General features: G+C 47.2%; 1 protein-coding gene and 1 long non-coding RNA gene across 2 annotated transcripts in view; both read right to left on the reverse strand.

Moving 5' to 3' along the window:
* On the reverse strand, positions 1-10047 carry LOC135824244 (ankyrin repeat and SOCS box protein 13-like). Its single transcript, XM_065336974.1, has 6 exons — positions 9970-10047; positions 9557-9655; positions 9057-9155; positions 8462-8560; positions 1128-1226; positions 1-399 (listed from the first exon to the last, which is right to left on the reverse strand). The coding sequence occupies exons 1-6, from the start codon at positions 10045-10047 to the stop codon at positions 232-234; spliced, it is 642 nt and encodes a 213-aa protein (XP_065193046.1). The 3' UTR covers positions 1-231.
* Positions 10048-12169: 2122 nt separating this feature from the next.
* LOC135824557 (uncharacterized) overlaps positions 12170-21684 on the reverse strand; it is a 200085-nt gene continuing 190570 nt past the window's right edge. Inside the window, exon 3 of the long non-coding RNA XR_010554877.1 lies at positions 12170-13602. This is a non-coding gene — a long non-coding RNA (uncharacterized LOC135824557). The remainder of the gene's footprint in view (positions 13603-21684) is intronic.

Below are 21684 nucleotides of genomic sequence, written 5' to 3' on the forward strand. Positions count from 1 at the left end.
CAACATGACACTCGGAGTTAGGGCACATACTGATTTCTTCACATAACATTTTCAATGAAGGAGAGAAGGGTCCGATCAGGAGCTGTTGTGATTTAATTTTCATGCCGAAGAAGTCATCAGGCAATTGGCATTAAAAAATGGGGCATAATCATTGTGAAAAAAGCTCCTCGCCCGGCACATCGAGCACTTTTCCAGCAGTTGACCAACATAGTCCTTGATTTCTTCGTAAATTTAGTTTGCAGGAAATGCATTAGGAAATGCATTAGCAGAGTATATTGAAATGTCTGTTCCATAACCTGCCTTATCTCCTTGATCTGGGTTAGCTCCAGCTCGCAGTAGATGCAGAACGCAGTCGGCCTTGTTCTCAATAGTGGCATAGTGAAGTGGTGTCCGTTTATCCTGTGATACAGCCATAGGTACAAGCAGTGATTAACAAAAGAAAACCTATTCTGATTTCCATCACTGGTGTATCACTCTGATGATCTGATTACTGCAGTATATTTTACAAATCAGACAGAGAAGTTCTCAGTCACATGTACTTGTGCGCCCACAATACTGTCTGTACATGACATAGTCTCTACACTACCTATCACAATAATCGTAGAATAGAATGTTCATCAACATATATTATCGGAAAGGTTTGGATTGACTTTGCCGTCCAGTAGATGCCGCATACAATCGCTATGACCCTGGCTACTGACATAGTGAAGTGGTGCCTTTCCCCACTATAACACAAGTGGATGTTCAGCAACTATAAACCAACAAAGAACATGGCTAATTGCGTGTCCACTATATTACATGTCAAGATTACATAGTCTACACACTATACCCGAGAGACCTTTTTTGGGTAGTGGTGTATAACTGTGTGAAACATGAAATTGCTACAGTGGAGTCTGAACACCCTGAGGAAGGTGTATATACACTACCTATCACAATAATGGTGAAGAGCATGTTTTCAAATTACATTATCGTAAAAGGTTTGGATCAACAAAAATGAATTAGTTCATCTCATGGCTCCCCTTCACATCCCATTTTTCGGACAAAAGTGTGCAATGGTTAATACCATTGCAGCACAGGGTAGCAATTTCACACTTTTGTTTGTTAATACTTCATGAGATGCAACTCACCTTGTCAGGTTGGTTTGGATTGGCTTTGCTGTCCAGTAGATGCCGCATGCAGTCGATACTACCCCGCTCACTGGCATAGTGAAGTGGTGTCTTTCCATACTATAACATAAGTGTATGTTCCGCAAGTAACCAACAAAGAACATGGCTCACTATGAGACATGATAGTACACATTGTATGCCACATGTTTGTCTGTGGATGATACAATATTGTTGAGTTCGAAACAGGACGACTGACAACATATCCAGACATTACAACGGGAACAGGTAGGTTGGGGGACGGCATTTATTATAGACGACGAGACAAGAGACCAAGACAAACGAAACGACTACATGATGATTATTGACGAGTGAGAAAAGAGAGAGAGAGAGAGATCAAGTCTGAACGGCAAGATAAAGGGCCTGGGTAGCTATGGCAAATATGGGCGCGCTCAGTCGGTAGAGCATGAGACTCTTAATCTCAGGGTCGTGGGTTCGAGCCCCACTTTGGGCGCCAATGTTGAGTTCGAAACAGGACGACTGACAACATATCCAGACATTACAACAGGAACAGGTAGGTTGGGGGACGACATTTATTATAGACGACGAGACAAGAGACCAAGACGAACGAAACGACTACATGATGATTATTGACGAGTGAGAAAAGAGAGAGAGAGAGAGATCAAGTCTGAACGGCAAGATAAAGGGCCTGGGTAGCTATGGCAAATATGGGCGCGCAAGTAGCTACCCAGGCCAACGGAACAAAAGGAGACAAAAGGTGAGTACGTAAGTGCATGCAGGCCAACTAGAAAAGGTACGGGAGGAGGTACCTAACAATATGAAGCAGGGCAAGTGACAGCTTTGAGCCTGTTGATTCCAGAGGACTTCCAAAGTCATCACCAAATGTGCTCGCCGACTAACCTCATTCACACAACCAGCAACATGACACTCGGAGTTAGGACACATGCTGATTTCTTCACATAACAGTTTTCAATGAAAGAGAGAGAGAGAGAGAGAGAGAGAGAGAGAGAGAGAGAGAGAGAGAGAGAGAGAGAGAGAGAGAGGGAGGGAGGGAGGGAGGGAGGGAGGGAGGGAGGGAGGGAGGGAGGGAGGGAGGGAGGGAGGGAGGGAGGGAGGGAGGGAGGGAGGGAGGAGGGAGGGAGGAGGGAGGGAGGGAGGGAGGGAGGGAGGGAGGGAGGGAGGGAGGGAGGGAGGGAGGGAGGGAGGGAGGGAGGGAGGGAGGGAGGGAGGGAGGGAGGGAGGGAGGGAGGGAGGGAGGGAGGGAGGGAGGGAGGGAGGGAGGGAGGGAGGGAGGGAGGGAGGGAGGGAGGGAGGAGAGAGAGAGAGAGAGAGAGAGAGAGAGAGAGAGAGAGAGAGAGAGAGAGAGAGAGAGAGAGAGAGAGAGAGAGAGAGAGAGAGAGAGAGAGAGAGAGAGAGGGATACACTCGGGATCTGCTGTGACATATTTTTCATGCTGAAGAAGCCATCAGACAATTGGCATTAAAAATGGGGATAAAATTAATCATTGTCAAAAAAGCTCCTCGCCCGGCACATTGAGCACCTTTCCAGCTGTTTACCAGCATAGTCTTTGATTTCTTCATACAGTTAGTTTTTAGGAAATGCATTAGCAGAGTATATTGAAATGTCTGTTCCATAACCTGCCTTATCTCCTTGATCTGGGTTAGCTCCAGCTTGCAGTAGATGCAGTCCGCAGTCCGCATTGATCTCAATAATGGCATAGTGAAGTGGTGTCCGTTTATATGTTGGGTTAGCTTTTGGGCTAACCCTAGTTAGCGATAAGACCGATGCGCTGCTCTCTATCTCATGCTAGCTGCGATCGAGCTGGCTTTACACGTGCACTCAACTGCTGCGCATGCGCGCCCAAATCGCCTTGGGTAGCTCTTGATGCGCTGACTTTGGCTTGCGCTTTCCTTTGCAGTGTCACTGAGCAGCAACCGGAATGGAGGAATTCCGACGTCTCGCCCCAGCTGCTCAAGCACAACCAGACCGAGCAGTGCTGCCATTCCAGTCGATGTAATATAGCCTTGACATACAGGTGCCGATTGTCATTGCTAAATTGCCGTATTGAGAACCTGCGTTGGATTTCATCCATCTGCATGCCTACCTTTATCCATCTCGTGCCTTAATCACTTGTTCTTAGCTCTCGTGCATTGGTGGTGAACGCTTGCTGGGGTGCCGTGTGCTGGTTTTCTGGGAACAGCTTCCTTCAACTGGTTGCTTTGCTGCTACTATCTCTGCTTAAAATTGCATACTATTGGTCGGCTGTTTGCGACGCCAATCAGTAGTCATTGCACCCGGTCGCGGGTACTATTGCCGCTCAAGCATGAGCGATTGCTTTGGCCGTTTGCAACGCCAACTGCTTCACCCTGGTTGGCTGTTTGCAACGTCGATCAGGGAACTTTGCACCCGGTCGCGGGTACTGCTGCAGCTCAGTCGTGAGCGATCACTTTGGCTGTTTGCAACGCCAATCGCTTCACCAGTTGATCGAAACCAGCACACTGGTGTACCCCAATCATCCTTGTGCGGTGTTGTGAGAATACGTGGGTATGCATGCAGCTTTGCTCTGTGACTTTCCATTGCATGTAGTCACTTGGCTCTCCCATTTCCTATACACTGCTCTGCTGCATTCGGGTGCAAGCGCTAAATGTTGGGTTAGCTTTTGGGCTAACCCTAGTTAGCGATAAGACCGATGCGCTGCTCTCTATCTCATGCTAGCTGCGATCGAGCTGGCTTTACACGTGCACTCAACTGCTGCGCATGCGCGCCCAAATCGCCTTGGGTAGCTCTTGATGCGCTGACTTTGGCTTGCGCTTTCCTTTGCAGTGTCACTGAGCAGCAACCGGAATTTGTTTGCCACCCACCCTCCCATTCCCACATTATATAGGTGGGAACAGCTTCCTTCAACTGGTTGCTTTCCTGCTACTATCTCTGCTTAAAATTGCATACTATTGGTCGGCTGTTTGCGACGCCAATCAGTAGTCATTGCACCCGGTCGCGGGTACTATTGCCGCTCAAGCATGAGCGATTGCTTTGGCCGTTTGCAACGCCAACTGCTTCACCCTGGTTGGCTGTTTGCAACGTCGATCAGGGAACTTTGCACCCGGTCGCGGGTACTGCTGCAGCTCAGTCGTGAGCGATCACTTTGGCTGTTTGCAACGCCAATCGCTTCACCAGTTGATCGAAACCAGCACACTGGTGTACCCCAATCATCCTTGTGCGGTGTTGTGAGAATACGTGGGTATGCATGCAGCTTTGCTCTGTGACTTTCCATTGCATGTAGTCACTTGGCTCTCCCATTTCCTATACACTGCTCTGATGCATTCGGGTGCAAGCGCTAACCTGTGATACAGCCATAGGTACAAGCAGTGATAAACAAAAGAAAACTCCTTCTGACTTGCATAATTCAGGGGAAAACTGGTGTATCACTCTGATGGTGTGATTACTGCAGTATATTTTACAAATCAGACAGAGAAGTTCTCAGTCACATGTACTTGTGTGCCCACAATACTGTCTGTACATGACATAGTCTCTACACTATCTATCACAATAATTGTAGAACAGAATGTTCATCAACTTAAATTATCGGAAAGGTTTGGGTTGGCTTTGCTCCCAGTAGATGCCGCATTCATTGAATACAACCCTGGCCACTGACAAAGTGAAGTGGTGCCTTTCCCCACTATAACACAAGTGAATGTTCAGTAACTAACAAACAAAGAACATGGCTACTTGTGTGTCCACTATTGTTGTGTATCTTACACTCGAAGGTTCAAGGAACTGAGACCGACCAGTATTTATTTACATGGCTTGAACGATTACAGAAGATATGCAAGATAGAAAAGGAGACGAAAGAAATGACGTGACTATGTTGAAGCAAGAGGGAAGAAGAACTAGATAGAAGCCCAGGTAAAAAGTATCATCGCTCTTTTGCACCATGGACACCAACGCCTGCCAGGCCTTGCATGTCGGCGGTCTTTCCATCTGCAGTTAGCAGCTCGCGCTTGGCGTCCGCAAACGTGTTGCATCCATAGCATGCGCTCTCTAGCTTGCTGCTAGCAACAGCAATGCGCAATCTGATCAGGTACTCGTCGTCACTGAACTCGTTCTGTGCCGCCACGTCCTCGAATAACTCAAGGTAGGACTCTACCATTTGCTTACCATCAAACTTAGGCATCATGATGGCTGGCTTCCTCGTGATGGCACTACTATTCAGGATGCTGCTGTCGTTGCTAGAGTGTCGCTGAGTTAGAGGAGAAAATCACACAGTCTAGACCCTCTAGAGTCGTCAGCAGCAATCTGAATAGTAGTGCCATTACGAGGTTGGAGAGCAATGGGCAGCGGACAGTGTATGATGAAGTCCTGATAAACGAGTATTTGGCGTTGGACACCACCGAGAAAGAGCCACACCCAGAGAGTGCTGGTTACTGCATGCCACATCACAAAGTATTCCGCCGCGACGCTACGACAACACAGACACGAGTCGTCTTCAACGCGTCGGCAGCGTACACCGGAGCAGCATCGCTGAGCAATATGGTCGATCCCGGTCCGTCACTGCTACCAGATCTCACCAGTATCCTGTTCAGGTTGCGTGGGTATCTGTCGGCGTGTCTTGCTGCGAAGTTGTTGTCATTTGTTGTCAACAAATTGAGGGTGCCGATTGAGAAGATTGTGAGTTGGACCGAAAGTCTCACAAAGTGGCACTGGATACTCCACTTGACTTAATTTTTGATTCAGTTGACTGAAGCCCTTTGGTGGGGAGAATGTTGTGTATGGCCTTGTCATGGGAAAGGTCTTCAGTGAATGTGTGTCAGATCTCGTCATGACTGTAACTCCTACTTGATTCCCTGGCTAGGTGCTGCTATGCTAGGCTATGCCATGCTGGTTTGTTTGAATTATTTCTTCAGCATTGAATTTATTGATTTGTATTTGACTTGTCTTACCTGTGTCTACGTAACTTGCTCTGCAGTATCCTTGATAAATGTGTTAGGCAAGTGCCCAGATGTCGTTTTATCCATGCTGGATTTTAGTCGGTAGACTGCTCTGTTGCACTGTTTGACGACGTAGTTACGTTCCTTTATTTCCTTCGCACTAGTTGTTCGATTTTCTTGAGTTTAAGTGCACGTGTTGTAACTCCCTTTTCTCCACCTGCTCCCAGTCCCATGCCATCTCCACACTAGGGACCTTTCGCATTTGCTACGAATCGAATGCGAAACGAAAGTTTGATTCGGTTCGTAATCGTTGAAAATGGATTCAGTTTTCGCAAGTCGTCATGCAAATGTGCATGGCAACTACGAATGCGGCCAGTAGCTTGGCGTACGGGTGTTTACACGCACACGTGCATGGATGTTCTTTATTTTCATCGTACGATCGCATTGATTGTCCGCAAGTAAAAAAAACAAAAAAACAAAAAAACACGTGCATGGATCATGGAATCAAGGGAAACAATGTTTACCTGGCAAAACATGTGTAGCTGGTCAAATAAATGTGTACCTGACGGATTCGGAGCGCTCCACGAATGAAGAGGCTTCCATTCGTGAAAACGAGCTCTCCGCAGGGACTCTGACGAATCCTCAAACCCAGGTGACGAATCAGCATTCGTTTCGTATCCGTACCCGTGGTGCGAAAAGTCCCTACTTATACAAAGGGACAACGATAACTGCATTTGAGAGACTGTTGATTGCAATACGACTACAAAACACAACTAGACATGACGAACTCAAGACGAAGACTAAGAAAACGGAAGTAAAGACTGCAACAACGGAACTGACAAACTGACAGACGGATCTATATACGGTACGGTAAGTCTATATCTATATACGGTATAGTAAGTCTATATGATTATTATTATAGACAACACCTCATGGCATGAGAAGAAAATCAGCCAGTACGGGAGATGTGGGTGTTAACCAACCATGGTGAATAAAAGAAGAAAAGTAATGGTCAAGACGGAGAAGCATGGGAGGGACAGGTGATGGTGAATCTAGTGAGCAGATTTAAATGCGTCCAGGGCACTGGCATTGCGCGTAGTAGCGGGCAGCGCAAGCCAAGCAGAGTAAGCAACAAAGAGTGGAGAGCGTACAAGGGAGGACGTTTTAGCCAAGGGGGGGGGGGGCAACAGAGCATCTTGTCTGGGGGCCATCTGTGATTCGGAACCAGTTACACACGTTAAGATGAGGAGGATGTAGAGCTAGTTTAAATTTGTGAGCAAAAGTGCAAATTAATTTTTGACGGTGGGTCGACAGTGGGCAAGCATTTGTAATATACGGTACGGTAAGTCTATATCCATATACAGTACGGTAAGTCTAGTTACAACTCCCAGTGCTAGCTTGTTGTGTAGGAGAAAGTCCGTCTACTACACTGCCCCCCCCCCCCCCTCAAACACGGTGTATTTTATGTTTGTGTTTAGTTTAGTTGACGTCATGAGGTACTAATTTGGCCACCCAGACTGTACGAACTGTACTCAGTTGGGATCGAGTATCGATCTGGCTACATTTATGGTGCATGCGTTTTCCGTATTTGATGCATGCAGTACACTGGCGTCGTATGCGCTGGTTGTAGGTGCACTTGTATGTGCACGCTCTGATGAGGACAGCGTGTTCGCATCCGCTTGTGCTTTGATAGTCTGTTAACCTGTGTTTCTATCCAGTTCTTCTTCTCTCTCGCTTCAACACAGTCATGGAATTTCTTTCGTCTCCTTTTCTATCTTGCATATCCTCTGTAATCGTTCAAGCCATGTAAATAAATACCGGTCGGTCTCAGTTTCTGGAACTTTTGAGTGTACTTCAAGTAAGATACAAACCAACTATATTACATGTCAAGATTACATAGTCTACACACTATACCCGAGAGACATCTTTTGGGTAGTGGTGTATAACTGTGTGAAACATGAAGTTGCTACAGTGGAGGCTGAACACCCTGAGAAAGGTGTACAGTCAACTTGGCTAATAACGACTGCGGATATAACGACAATTCGCGAATAACGACAGAATTTTCATGCCCAGAGCAAAGTCCCATCCCACTGTAATACATACAATGAGACTTCGGGTATAACGACACTTCGCGAATAAGGACACTTTTCTGTTGCCCCGCCGAGTGTCGTTATAAGCGAATTTGACTGTATACACTACCTATCACAATAACGGTCAAGCACATGCTTTCAACTTACATTAGCGTAAAAGGTTTGGATCGGCAAAAATGAATGAGTTCATCTCAAAGCTTCCCTTCACATCCAAGACTTAGTGTTCCTGTGGAGAATTGTGCAGTGATTAAGACCATTGCAGCACAGGGTAGCAGTTTCACAGCTAGTTTTGGCTGTAAATGCGTCATGAGATGCAACTTACCTCGTCAGGTGTGTTTGGATCGGCTTTGCTGTCCAGTAGATGCCGCATGCAGTCGATACGACCCCGCTCAATGGCATAGCGAAGTGGTGTCTTTCCCTCCTATAACATAAGTATATGTTCAGCAAGTAACCAACAAAGAATACGGTTCACTATGAGAAATGATAGTACATATTGTATGCCACATGTTCGTATGTGGAGGATACAATATGAAGCAGGGTAAGTGACAGTTTTGAGCCTGTTGATTCCAGAAGACTTCCAAAGTCCTCACCAAATGTGCTCTCCAGCTAACCTCATTCACACAACCAGCAACATGACACTCAGAGTTAGGACACATACTGATTTCTTCACATAACAGTTTTCAATGAAAGGGAGACGGGTCCAATCAGGAGCTGTCGTTATACAATTTTCATGCTGAAGAAGTCATCAGACAATTGGCATAAAAAATGGGGAATAATCATTGCGAAAAAAGCTCCTCGCCCGGCACATTGAGCACTTTCCCCAGCAGTTTACCAACATAGGCTTTGATTTCTTCATACAGTTAGCTTTCAGGAAATGCATTAGCAGAGTATATTGAAATGGCTGTTCCATAACCTGCCTTATCTCCTTGATCTGGGTTAGCTCCAGCTTGCAGTAGATGCAGAACGCAGTCGGTCTTGTTCTCAATAGTGGCATAGTGAAGTGGCGTCCGTTCATCCTGTAGTACGGGAATAGGTACAAGCAGTGATAAACAAAAGAAAACTTCTTCTGACTTGCATAACTCAGGGCACAACTGGTGTATCACTCTGATGGTGTGATTAAAAAAGTAAAAAAGTAAATTATCGTGTCCGTTTTCAAAGGGAACTCACGACGGCCGCTAACACCCGGTAAACCCTAGCGGCCAATCAGGACCTGTCGTGATATAATTTTCATGCTGAAGAAGTCATCAGACAATTGGCATAAAAAATGGGGAATAATCATTGTGAAAAAAAGCTCCTCGCCCGGCACTTTGAGCACTTTCCCCAGCAGTTTACCAGCATAGGCTTTGATTTCTTCATACAGTTAGCTTTCAGGAAATGCATTAGCAGAGTATATTGAAATGGCTGTTCCATAACCTGCCTTATCTCCTTGATCTGGGTTAGCTCCAGCTTGCAGTAGATGCAGAACGCAGTCGATCTTGTTCTCAATAGTGGCGTAGTGAAGTGGCGTCCGTTTATCCTGTAGTACGGGAATAGGTACAAGCAGTGATAAACAAAAGAAAACTTCTTCTGACTTGCATAACTCAGGGGACAACTGGTGTATCACTCTGATGGTGTGATTAAAAAAGTAAAAAAGTAAATTATCGTGTCCGTTTTCAAAGGGAACTCACGACGGCCGCTAACACCCGGTAAACCCTAGCGGCCAATCAGGAGCTGTCGTGATATAATTTTCATGCTGAAGAAGTCATCGGACAATTGGCATAAAAATGGGGAATAATCATTGTGAAAAAAGCTCCTCGCCCGGCACTTTGAGCACTTTCCCCAGCAGTTTACCAGCATAGGCTTTGATTTCTTCATACAGTTAGCTTTCAGGAAATGCATTAGCAGAGTATCTAGAAATGGCTGTTCCATAACCTGCCTTATCTCCTTGATCTGGGTTAGCTCCAGCTTGCAGTAGAGGCAGAACGCAGTCGGTCTTGTTCTCAATAGTGGCATAGTGAAGTGGCGTCCCTTTATCCTGTAGTACGGGAATAGGTGCAAGCAGTGATAAACAAAAGAAAACTTCTTCTGACTTGCATAACTCAGGGGACAACTGGTGTATCACTCTGATGGTGTGATTAAAAAAGTAAAAAAGTAAATTATCGTGTCCGTTTTCAAAGGGAACTCACGACGGCCGCTAACACCCGGTAAACCCTAGCGGCAGATACTATTTGCACACCCGCAGTGAGTTTCTGTCAGAGAGTGATTTTTTATTACTCCACTGCTCGCTAAAAACGGGCTGGAAACGTACAACTGTGAACTACACCACGTGATGTGAGTTTTCGCCGTCGGTGTACCCCATAGAAAGGATATCAGGAGTTGTACACTCTTGGGGGCTTATATACTCTTGATTATACTCATAAAACTATAGTATTGTCCTATGAAAGTGTCTTAGAAAAGGACCGTTTATCCAGAGCAGCTAACACGTCATATATTGTCTTTGCTGCTTTCTGAGTAGATCTATCTGTCAGGTGGCTGTTAAGAAACTCGCAGGCTCGTAGGCTGGCCAGCAAGAACCTGGGAGGAACTGAGCTGCGAATGGAGCTGTAACCAACTAACAAGTTATCCCTATACCTACAGGCATGCAGTGTGATGCATGTCACAATAGGCATAACACACCCATATAGCAAACAATAATTATCACTCTGAGCCTATTGGCATAACAGATGTCTCGCGCTCGTGAGACCAACCCTGCTTACGAATTACACTGGATACTAAGGATTTATTCCCGTAGCTATGCAAAAAGCGTTGCTTAAATATAGCGTCTGGCGCTAGCTAGGGTCCATACAGCTTTAATCCCGTCATTGTTTGTTGTGCCGTCGGGCATGCCTGGCGCTATCCCTTACATGTCCGGTACCGTACCATCAAAGACAGCTGGCCATCTTATTCAAATAGGGCTTTCAAGTGCAAAATCATAACGTGAAGCAACTTGGAAGAATGTGTACTTATGTGAAGTGTATCGTGGATTGGGGTAATGCATTCAGGGGTAATGCATGCAGGCGATAGTGCGGGTTCGAATCCCATGCTATGGTTAAAAAAAACATAGGATAAATGAAAAAGAAGCGTCATTTCACTAAGGATTTATTGAGACGTCACGAACAAATTCTGGTAGTGTAATTTTTTCTTGGCGCTAGTAGTTTTCAGTTTGTGTTTTCGTGTAGCGTGGTTTCGTTCAGTATCGAAATGTCTTCAGGTTCTCCTTCCGGTTAGGAGGGAGCTGATCCTGTGCTGGTGACGGACAATGAGGTGAGTATAGCGGCGTTGGATATCGGATCCACATCAAGTGTTAGTAGGAAATCTGCCTGCAGATCGGTCAGTAGATCCAAATCTGTTTCGCTAGAATGTCTCCAGAAGCTGGAGTTATCAGTAGAACAGATTTTTGCTTCCATCAAGAGTTTATGTCCCGATTCAATCTGGCATCGAGCAGACCGGTCTGTGGATATCGATGTTCGAGGGCAAAAATGAGTCAGGCCCGGACGAGACGCAATCTCTGGCAGATTATGTGACTCGCTCTCTCATTCTACATGACATCCTCTACAGTTCTGAAGCATACCTCTCCTCCCTAACATCAGTACAACGACGCTTCCATTATTTCGAATAACATGCATGATGAGCTAGGCAAAAACACATAGCATAGGGCCCCGAGCTTCCAAGCTCTCTCGTCATGTTCAGACACACATTCAGACACACATTCACACGCACATTCAGATACACGTGTTCACACAGGAACCATGCCAACCAAATATCTATGATAAAACTGGTTTCCTCACTGGATCAGTCACGTTCGGATCCGCATCGGCATCGAGCAAATACTGTAAACACTTAGCGGAGCCTCGATAAACAGCTGCATGAAGAGCACTGCCGTGGGATCCTTCCTGCCGGTAAAATACCAAAAAGTAGAAATACAACATACAGAGCAGATACTGAAAGTGATGACATTAGAAGGCAATTCTAATGACTTTTGAGTCGAGGTGGGTCCCTAGTTGCCGGAGTGGTGGTTCTGTGCAGTACCGTAGTCTGTTATACTGGCCACTGGATATGATGCACACACCTGGTACTATTTTCCCTGTCATGAAGATTACAAGTGATTCATTCAACACCCTACTTTAAGTACAATTTTAACAGTGAACACCTACAAATATTGCGGAAAAGTTGTATCCATCCTAACTGTAGCTAAAAATGGAACCTGGTGGGAAAGACCCCATTGTCAATCAGGCACGTGCACTGTATGCGTTTTTGGTGTCCGGAAACCACCTTACTTTGGCTAGTCTAGAAAAAGAAAAGGTGTGTCCACTCAACCAACCACAGGCAGTTTACGCAACAGTGACTATGTCCTTATTTCAAAGTGAGAGAAAGAGAGTTGCTTCACTTTCCGCTCAATCTTCTCTCCTTCTTCAGTGGAGAGTAGCTACAGAGATCGATATCTGATTCGCTCCTGGACTGGCAGTGACGTTCAAGAAGTCTGCTTTGTCTCGAAACTTGAGCCAAGCACGCACGATGCACATTGAGTTGATGGACAAGCCAGAGAGCACTTTTGCAACCTTGCAACTGATTACATCACTGATTACATCACTGATTACATCACTGATTACATCACTGATTACATCACTCCCTTGAGGTTCACTGTAAACCGCGTATGTATACTCTCCGGCATCCAGACATCTTTAGGTGTGGCCTGGGCTCACCTGGCTAGGGCCCAACTGCGGCCGGTACAAAAGTCGTTTTTCGAAGAATGCTCTGGTATTAAGCGTTACATCGGCGCCATCGTTCAAGTCACGCCATGCGAAGTTATTGTTTACCACATAACAACAAGTAGACACGAAAATATTCCCACAGCACGAAATTGTCCAGGCACATCCGGAACCTCAAGAAATCAAACACCCAGTACGAAGTCTATTGGAGAGTAAAGTATGGTGGCCGTGCGTACATCAACATCACCTAGTGATATTCCCTCTACACTAGAGAAAAGTACATACTCAGTCAACACGATAAATCAACATCTAGTCTCAACCAGTGCTCGGAACTCATGTCCAAATGCTGGCATGAGAACAAATATTTCCTCAGCCTCGACAATGTCACATAACTGTCCCCACCTCGACAGCCTCCTGACTACACCAGCCACACACCCTGCGCCGATATAACCGTGACTGCTAGGCTTGAAACTAACACAACCGACACAGGGCATGTATTATATACTTATTTGTTGCCCGTACAAGTGACCCTGCCATAGGTTTTTTGAAGGTTATCAGTGTTCTTCTAAACCATGGTCCATTACACTTACACTTATAGTACACTTACAGGTAATCCCGTAGAAAGTTGGTAACTGTAAGGCCCTTCATGGTTCAGCAAGTGCTTGTCAACAGTGCATGCCAAGAACTTGACAACAGAAGTAGAATTGTAGCTACAGGCATCCCTCAGTGACCTTGCCTGCAAGAAAACATAACACAGCACAGTAGAACAGAGTGCACTAAAATTAATAACAAACAACAGAGCAGAGAGCACTAAACAACTAATCTTTTCAGTACTAAGGACGAGAGTATATCGCCATGAAACAATTCAGCATGCCAAAAAGCAAATGACAATAAATATAGTGGAGTGTAGACTACTCACATCCCTTGGTGTGCAGGCTGTTTCCAGGGGGTTCGAATAAGGAGAATGGTCGGATAAGGGAACAGTCATACATAATCTAACCCATGCCCATTCCCTCATGTCAATCCATGCATGCACCGACGCCGCAGAACCAGGCGGAAGGACGATCCAAACAGAGCTAAACTGGAGAACGTTTTTGTTCCATTCTTGCAGGGCTATACAGGGAATCATGAAATAACTCAAAGACTACAAATATAGGCAACGAGTTTGTAAGAGATTTAATCTAACATTTCACGAAAGCGGAAATTAAAGACTAAAAGGGCACATTTACTCAGTGTGTGAAAAAGAAAAAAGGCAGGAGAACACGTCACATGGTACTAATAACACACTCATGAGGACTAGCACCATGTAACTGCAAAAACAACACATTCTCATTTTGTACACACAGCTCAAGGAACAGCTTACAAATATACAATACTTCCAAAACACACACAACCACACACACACATACACAACCACACACACGTATACACACGCACATACCTTGGACCTTGGACGCCCATCGCTAATGCGATGATAGCGTACGAGCTGAGCAATATGGGGAGTGACCCTTCAAGTCACGCGCCCGGCGAAATATTCCTCCACACATGCACTGAAAACTCTTCGCTGACCCTGGCGGAGGACGACGAGACAACTTCCTCCACTCTCCCCTGTCTTGTGCCACATAATACCAGTCACTTCAAACGCGTCGGAAGGTATTTTAGTGTGGTACGGTCAGCCATCTGAAGTACAATTTACTCGTGGAGGAGTGGTGGCTGAGCCGAAAATTTTGGAATTTTCGATCCAAGATCAGTGTATTTTGTTGATTCACGGGGTATCTGGGGCAAAAAGTGGTACGGTCAATACCGTAGTGACCGTACCGTGTGCGACGCCCCTGCACTTTCCGGGATCCCCGCCATGGCCAGGTCAGATCTAGTGACATCATGCCATCTCTTCATGGTGCCATGACGGAAGTTGCCTGAAGAGGACCTGCTTGAGGAGACTGCTGGAATTCATCCTGGCAATGTGACCAAGCCAGCGAATACGATGGCACTGCAGAAGCCCACCGATGTCTGCTGTGAGTCTGACTCGCTTTGCAGTCTCCTCGCTGGTGAGCCTGTCCTGCCACTGTGTCGAGCGGGATACACCAAGGATAGCACGACTGCACGCGTGATGGAAGACGTTCAGCCGCTTTCAGTGCCTAGGTCTCGGCACCGTAAAACAGAGCGGTGAGTACACTGGCCGTATACACCAGTCTCTTCGTGCGTATAGATAGGGGCTTGTAATGGGAAATGGGCATTTGCAAGGAGCCAAAAACAAGTGACGCCTTAGCCAGCTGCACTGCTACCTCGCCATCCAGTGAACCGTTATCGTCCAGAGAACCACCAAGGTAGGTAAAACTGGCCACCTGATCAATTACATCACCAGACTCCAGATGTATGCCACACCGAGCATAGTCATCACCCACGGCGATCACCTTCGTCTTGGAAGTGCTCACGGTCAAGCCCCAACGCGCAGTGCAGCTAACAAATTCCCTTGCTAGGATGTCCACACCACACTGAGACGGTGCGTAAAGCGCTGCATCATTCGCAAACTGTGATTTCGTTATCTCGGTCTCCAGTAGTTTCGATTTGGCTGACCGATCGCCAACAAGCTTCCGTCCGATGCGGTAGTGCAGAGTTACACCAGGCACAGTCAATGTGGAACGCCACGAGGCAACCACCGTGGCAAAGTATATATCGAACAGAGTAGGTGCCAGGGTACAGCTCTGCCAGAGACCATTGGCCACAGAGATGGCATCTGTTAGCCCTCCAGCAACGCACACCCTGGCCTCCATGCCGTTGTTGAGACTATGGATTAAGCCAAGCATATGCTGTGGCATACCAACTCTCTCCAAGACCAGCCACAACGCATAATGGGGAATTGAATCATACGCCTTTCTGTGGTCAACAAACAGGACGTACAGCTGCGAGGTATGCTAGATGGATTTCTGCAAAAGCTGGCGAGCCACAAACATCATGTCGAAGCAACCACGGCCCTTCCAAAAACCACACTGCGACTCTAGCAAGTTGTCCTCTGCCTGTTTTCATTAGACGAACCTGGATGACACGAGTAAACAACTTCCCAACAACGTCCAGAAGATTTATGTCACGCCAATTGTCACATCAGTGGAGGTCTCCTTGCTTTGGAATCGTGACAATCTCCGCATCACGCTACTCAGGAGGTACTGAACCGCTCAACCACACCGCCTGAACAATATTAGATATACACTGATGCAAGCCTTCCCCGCCATAGCGAAGGAACTCTGGAGCAATCTTAGACTCCCCGCAGCTGTACCCATGTTAAGTCTCCGCATTGCACACATCACCTCATCGAAATCTGGAGGTAGATCTAGACTCACACGTGACTCCTCAGTAGGCATACTCTGTAACACAGTGATATCAACATTACTAGCAATGGTGAGCACCTGCGCAAAGTGGTGACTCCAGCAATCCCTGACACTGTCAGGGCTGGACGTTAAAACACCTTCTTGATTGTAAACCGCTGATATGGAAACCGGTTGTCTCCCAGAATGTACTCCCTGCAGTTCCTGATGGATTTCCAGTGCATGCAACCATCCTTTTGCGCGTTCCCTGCGTCGGTAGCAACCTCCGCAATCCACCTCTCGGTTGACTGACTTTTGGGCAGCCCAGAATTCCCTTCGCGTTGAGGCACTATCGTTCGCAAGCATACGCTCATGTATCAACTGCTTCTTCTCAATCAAGTGCTCCAAGATTGATTGGCTCTCCAGAAACCAGTCGGGCTGTCTGCGTTTGCTGTGGCCCAGCACCCTAGACGCAACACCTTGAATATCAGTACATGCAGCGTCCCAGGCCTCCTTGACATTGCGATTCTCATCTATGTCAGGAGCATGTTCGCAGGCGTTCTCCATCTCCTTACAAAACGACTCTTGGACGTCACCGCTCTGTAGCCCAAGCACGCGGCATAGGGCTTCCTCCGTTTGTTGGACGGTGTTTTAGGCAGGACGAAATCGAGTACAAGTCTGGTGCAAACCTAGAAATGATCCGTCCAACACAGTGCTCCGCGCATGACACGTCCCGGCAATAACAATGCTGGACAGAGCACATCAGGATGTAATCTATTAAATGTTCGTTCCGAATTGCTGGGTGTACCCAAGTTCCACGTTCATGTTTCTTCTTCATGAACCAAGTATTCATGATGGACATCATCATGTTCCTAAGGGTGTGCAGACTCCACTGTAGCAACTTCATGTTTCACGCAGTTATACACCACTACTCAAAAATCCAAATTTTATTATTTTGGACAGATCATGGATTGCACAAAACGACAGGAAGTTTTCCCCTGCCTCATTGCAGAATCCAAAGCCATACCCATACCGCCCACGCACACGACTCCAGCCACCACCGTCGCCACGAATGTCATCGAAACGAGCAACATCACCAAACATCAGGTCGCATGATGAACCAACACGAGCATTGAAATCCGCTAAGAGTAGGAGAATATCGCCGGAATCGACTGTGCTCATGACTGACTGTAGATTACTGAAGAAATGATCCTTGACTGGCGGTGTGACCTTGCTTGTTGGAGCGTAGGCCATGACGACTGTCACGAAGAACCTTGAGACCGCTACCCTGTCGTATCTTGTAGCCCTTCGCTCCGACTAGAATCCTTGCAGTAACAATGCGCGAACTGATAGCTTTCCATTGCTCGCCACTGCGCCGCCACAGCTCAGTCGCCTTCGCATTCAACAATATTTCCATGCCTTCATTCCGTCGTCTAGGCTCACCTTAGCCGGGCAAGGCACGTCCAGAGTGGAGAAAAACGCCACCACCACTGACAGGCCAAACGTAGTTCCCAAAACCAGCACGCCTTCTGTACACCAGCCACATCGAAAGTTAAATTGTGTAGTTCGTTTGAAAGAATGTCGAGCTTCCTGTCGACAGGCCCGTCACCGACAGATGTACATCCTCTACAAGTCCTAACGTCCTCACTATCCTCCACCAGAGAGCGAACATTCCACATCAGAGCAGCCAGAATGTTCCCTTTCCCAACACTCTTTCTTTTCGCCACCATTTTTCAAATTCAAATTCAAAATACCGCTCCAGTCGTCTTGTGCAGCGTGTTGTTCGAAATCCACCAGGCAACTTGCAAGGCTACCTAGTGGGCCACCACAGCCATGGCCTGGTCTACACCACACGGCTGCTTAGGGCGGTTACAACATCCTGAAGAAGGAGCTCACAAAAAGCAAACCTTCCTCTCCACACTCAGCATTACACCACGCACACACACACGCACGTACGCACGCGCCCGCACGCACACACTCACACACACACACACTCACACACCTGCCCAGTCCTGTAGTGCCACTATCACTAGGGTCAAGTGGGCTTCAGACGGGCAGCAAAGGGAGAAGGAGCACACCACCTGCTGGTGCTGCAGATGCGAGACCAGTGGTAACCGACGAGAGCACATATATGTGGGAACTTATCCCGTTTTCCTGCTGTTGGACGATTGCAGAGCATCAAACAGCACTGACGATTGCAGAGCATCAAACAGCACTGACGATTGCAGAGCATCAAACAGCACTGACGATTGCAGAGCATCAAACAGCACTGACGATTGCAGAGCATCAAACAGCACTGACGATTGCAGAGCATCAAACAGCACTGACGATTGCAGAGCATCAAACAGCACTGACGATTGCAGAGCATCAAACAGCACTGACGATTGCAGAGCATCAAACAGCACTGACGATTGCAGAGCATCAAACAGCACTGACGATTGCAGAGCATCAAACAGCACTGACGATTGCAGAGCATCAAACAGCACTGACGATTGCAGAGCATCAAACAGCACTGACGATTGCAGAGCATCAAACAGCACTGACGATTGCAGAGCATCAAACAGCACTGACGATTGCAGAGCATCAAACAGCACTGACGATTGCAGAGCATCAAACAGCACTGACGATTGCAGAGCATCAAACAGCACTGACGATTGCAGAGCATCAAACAGCACTGACGATTGCAGAGCATCAAACAGCACTGACGATTGCAGAGCATCAAACAGCACTGACGATTGCAGAGCATCAAACAGCACTGACGATTGCAGAGCATCAAACAGCACTGACGATTGCAGAGCATCAAACGGCAATGACGATTGCGTCTCTAGATTGCAAATGTTACAGTGAACATTGCAGTAACTTTGAGGGGTAGTAGCAATGGTGGCAGAAGCAGATGATGTGATCGGCGCTGGACATGGGATAATAGTGGGGTAACAATGCACAGACAAGAAACCGCCGCTCCCGAACCAAAGATGACACCGAGGTCACTGACATGTACCTTTCTGCTCTGAAACTTGCTTCTGCCATTCAACCGTGCAGTTGTGCCTGGCAAGGTCGCCTGGAAAGGTCGCCCTGACATGCCAAGTGCCGGAAGCATGCGCAGCAAGTCACCGGTGCGGGTATGGGGAGATCTGGGGCGTCCCAGGTGCAAGCCAACCTCCAGTCTGGGCGAGAGTCACATTGCACTCTGTACCTGTCCGCTTCTAGGTCTCGTGAATGGAGATCCTTAAAGGGAAAGTTAAGCCTAAAATCCAATTTTCACGAGTTGTAGTCTTCGGAGTGCTAAGTCGAATAGTCTTGGTCCGAGAAAGCTGAGACTCTCCCTTCTTCTTTTATTCCCACTCGAACTCGCGCACTTCCACCGAAACTGGGTGACTGCACCTTACTACATGGGGATTTGTATGCAAAATGTCGCTAAAAGCGCCATTTCGTTCTTATAAAAGCTCGGATGACCGCGATTGGCCCATATGTTGTATTATTTTGGATGCTGAGTCGACTGGTTTTGGTCCGAGAATGCTGCGCTGCAGCGTTCCTCCTTTATTCCCAATCGAACATGGTTGAACAAGCGGTCACGTGCTCCTGCGTGCCCAAGTCACCTGTCACCGCGCGCCAGCACCCATCAGGCGACAACTTTCACACCAAGGTTCACCTCAAGTTCAATTCGAGCGACAGGGCTGCACCCAAAAAAGGTCAAACAGGCTGTAAGTTGTACCCTGCAGGCACGTTGACCAGGTGACTGGTTTACGCAGGAGCACGTGACCTCTTGTTCAACCATGTTCGATTGGGAATAAAGGAGGAATGCTGCATCGCAGCCTTTTCGGACCAAAACCAGTCGACTCAGCGTTCAAAAGGCTCCACCATACGGGACAATCGCGGTCATGCGTGCTTTTATAAGAACGAAATGGCGTTTTTAGTGACATTTTGCATACAAATCCCCATCTAGTAATGATATGGTGTCAAGTGACAGTGACTGAGTTTGGTGTGAATGTAGGACTTGATTGGTGCTAGTGATAGATATAATATAGTGTTGCCTTCATGCTGGCACTGTTGCTGATCATTTATTAGCAGTTGTGTATGACTGCATGCACATGTATGCCACTGTGAAGTGGCAGCACTATCAGCAACAGTGTGCATTGATGTTACTTGCATTATAACTCTGGCATGCTTCACACCATTATCACTTGCACACTCTCACACCATCAATTGTAGTTATAAGTTTACTTTGGGTTCACTGCCTGTTCAGTTGATCACCTACTTCTGATTAAAGGGGAAGTTAAGGCAAAAATTAAAATTTCCCCAGTTGTAGTCTTCGGGGTGCTGAGTCGAATGGTCTTGGTCCGAGAAAGCTGAGACGCTCCCTTCCTACTTGAATCCCAATCGAACTCGCGCACTTCCACCGAAACTGGGTGACTGCGCCCTACTAGATGGGGATTTGTATGCAAAATGTCACTAAAAGCGCCGTTTCGTTCTTATAAAAGCACGGATGACCGCGATTGGCCCATATGTTGTAGTCTTTTGTACGCTGAGTCGACTGGTTTTGGTCCGAAAAGGCTGCGATGCAGCGTTCCTCCTTTATTCCCAATCGAACATGGTTGAACAAGTGGTCACGTGCTCCTGCGTACACCAGTCAGCTGGTCACCGTGCCTGCAGGGTACAACTTACTAGCCTGTTTGACCTTTTTTGGGTGCAGTCCTGTCACTCGAGTTGAACCTTGGTGTGAAAGTTGACGCCTGCTGGCGTGGTGACCAGGTGATTTGGGCACCCAGGAGCACGTGACCACTTGTTCAACCATGTTCGATTGGGAATAAAGGAGGAACGCTGCATCGCAGCCTTTTCGGACCAAAACCAGTCGACTCAGCGTCCAAAAGACTACAACATATGGGCCAATCGCGGTCATCCGTGCTTTTATAAGAACGAAACGGCGCTTTTAGTGACATTTTGCATACAAATCCCCATGTAGTAGGGCGCAGTCACCCAGTTTCGGTGGAAGTGCGCGAGTTCGATTGGGATTCAAGTAGGAAGGGAGCGTCTCAGCTTTCTCGGACCAAGACCATTCGACTCAGCACCCCGAAGACTACAACTGGTGAAATTTTAATTTTTGCCTTAACTTCCCCTTTAAGGGGGCAGCCTACCCATAAATTTCATATGGCATTCAATTGACCGTAACTTTGGTGTTTCTCAGTGGATTTGAGTGAAATTTTGACCACACACTCCTGCCACTATGCTGGCCCTCAGGACATGATTTACAAGTTCTTGCGCCTCACTGACAGGCTTTCCAGGCCGGAAAAACTCAAATTTCCGGCATAGTGCCACGGTGTGCGAGCCACCCAGGAGTCAAACAAATGCATTTACATTTTTTCACATTTTCGTGCCCATTCTGTCCGTGCGCGGGACCCAAACCTAAAACAAGTCCAGAAGCAGCCATGGGTGGTGGGGTAGGGCCCCTCAACGTGGCCCTGGAATCTGTCACAACGGAACGAGTGGGCGTTCTCTCGCGGACTCCCATAGACCCAAGT

Source organism: Sycon ciliatum, chromosome 9 (assembly GCF_964019385.1).
Source record: "Sycon ciliatum chromosome 9, ocSycCili1.1, whole genome shotgun sequence".
In the NCBI taxonomy this organism is placed as follows: Eukaryota; Metazoa; Porifera; class Calcarea; order Leucosolenida; family Sycettidae; genus Sycon; species Sycon ciliatum.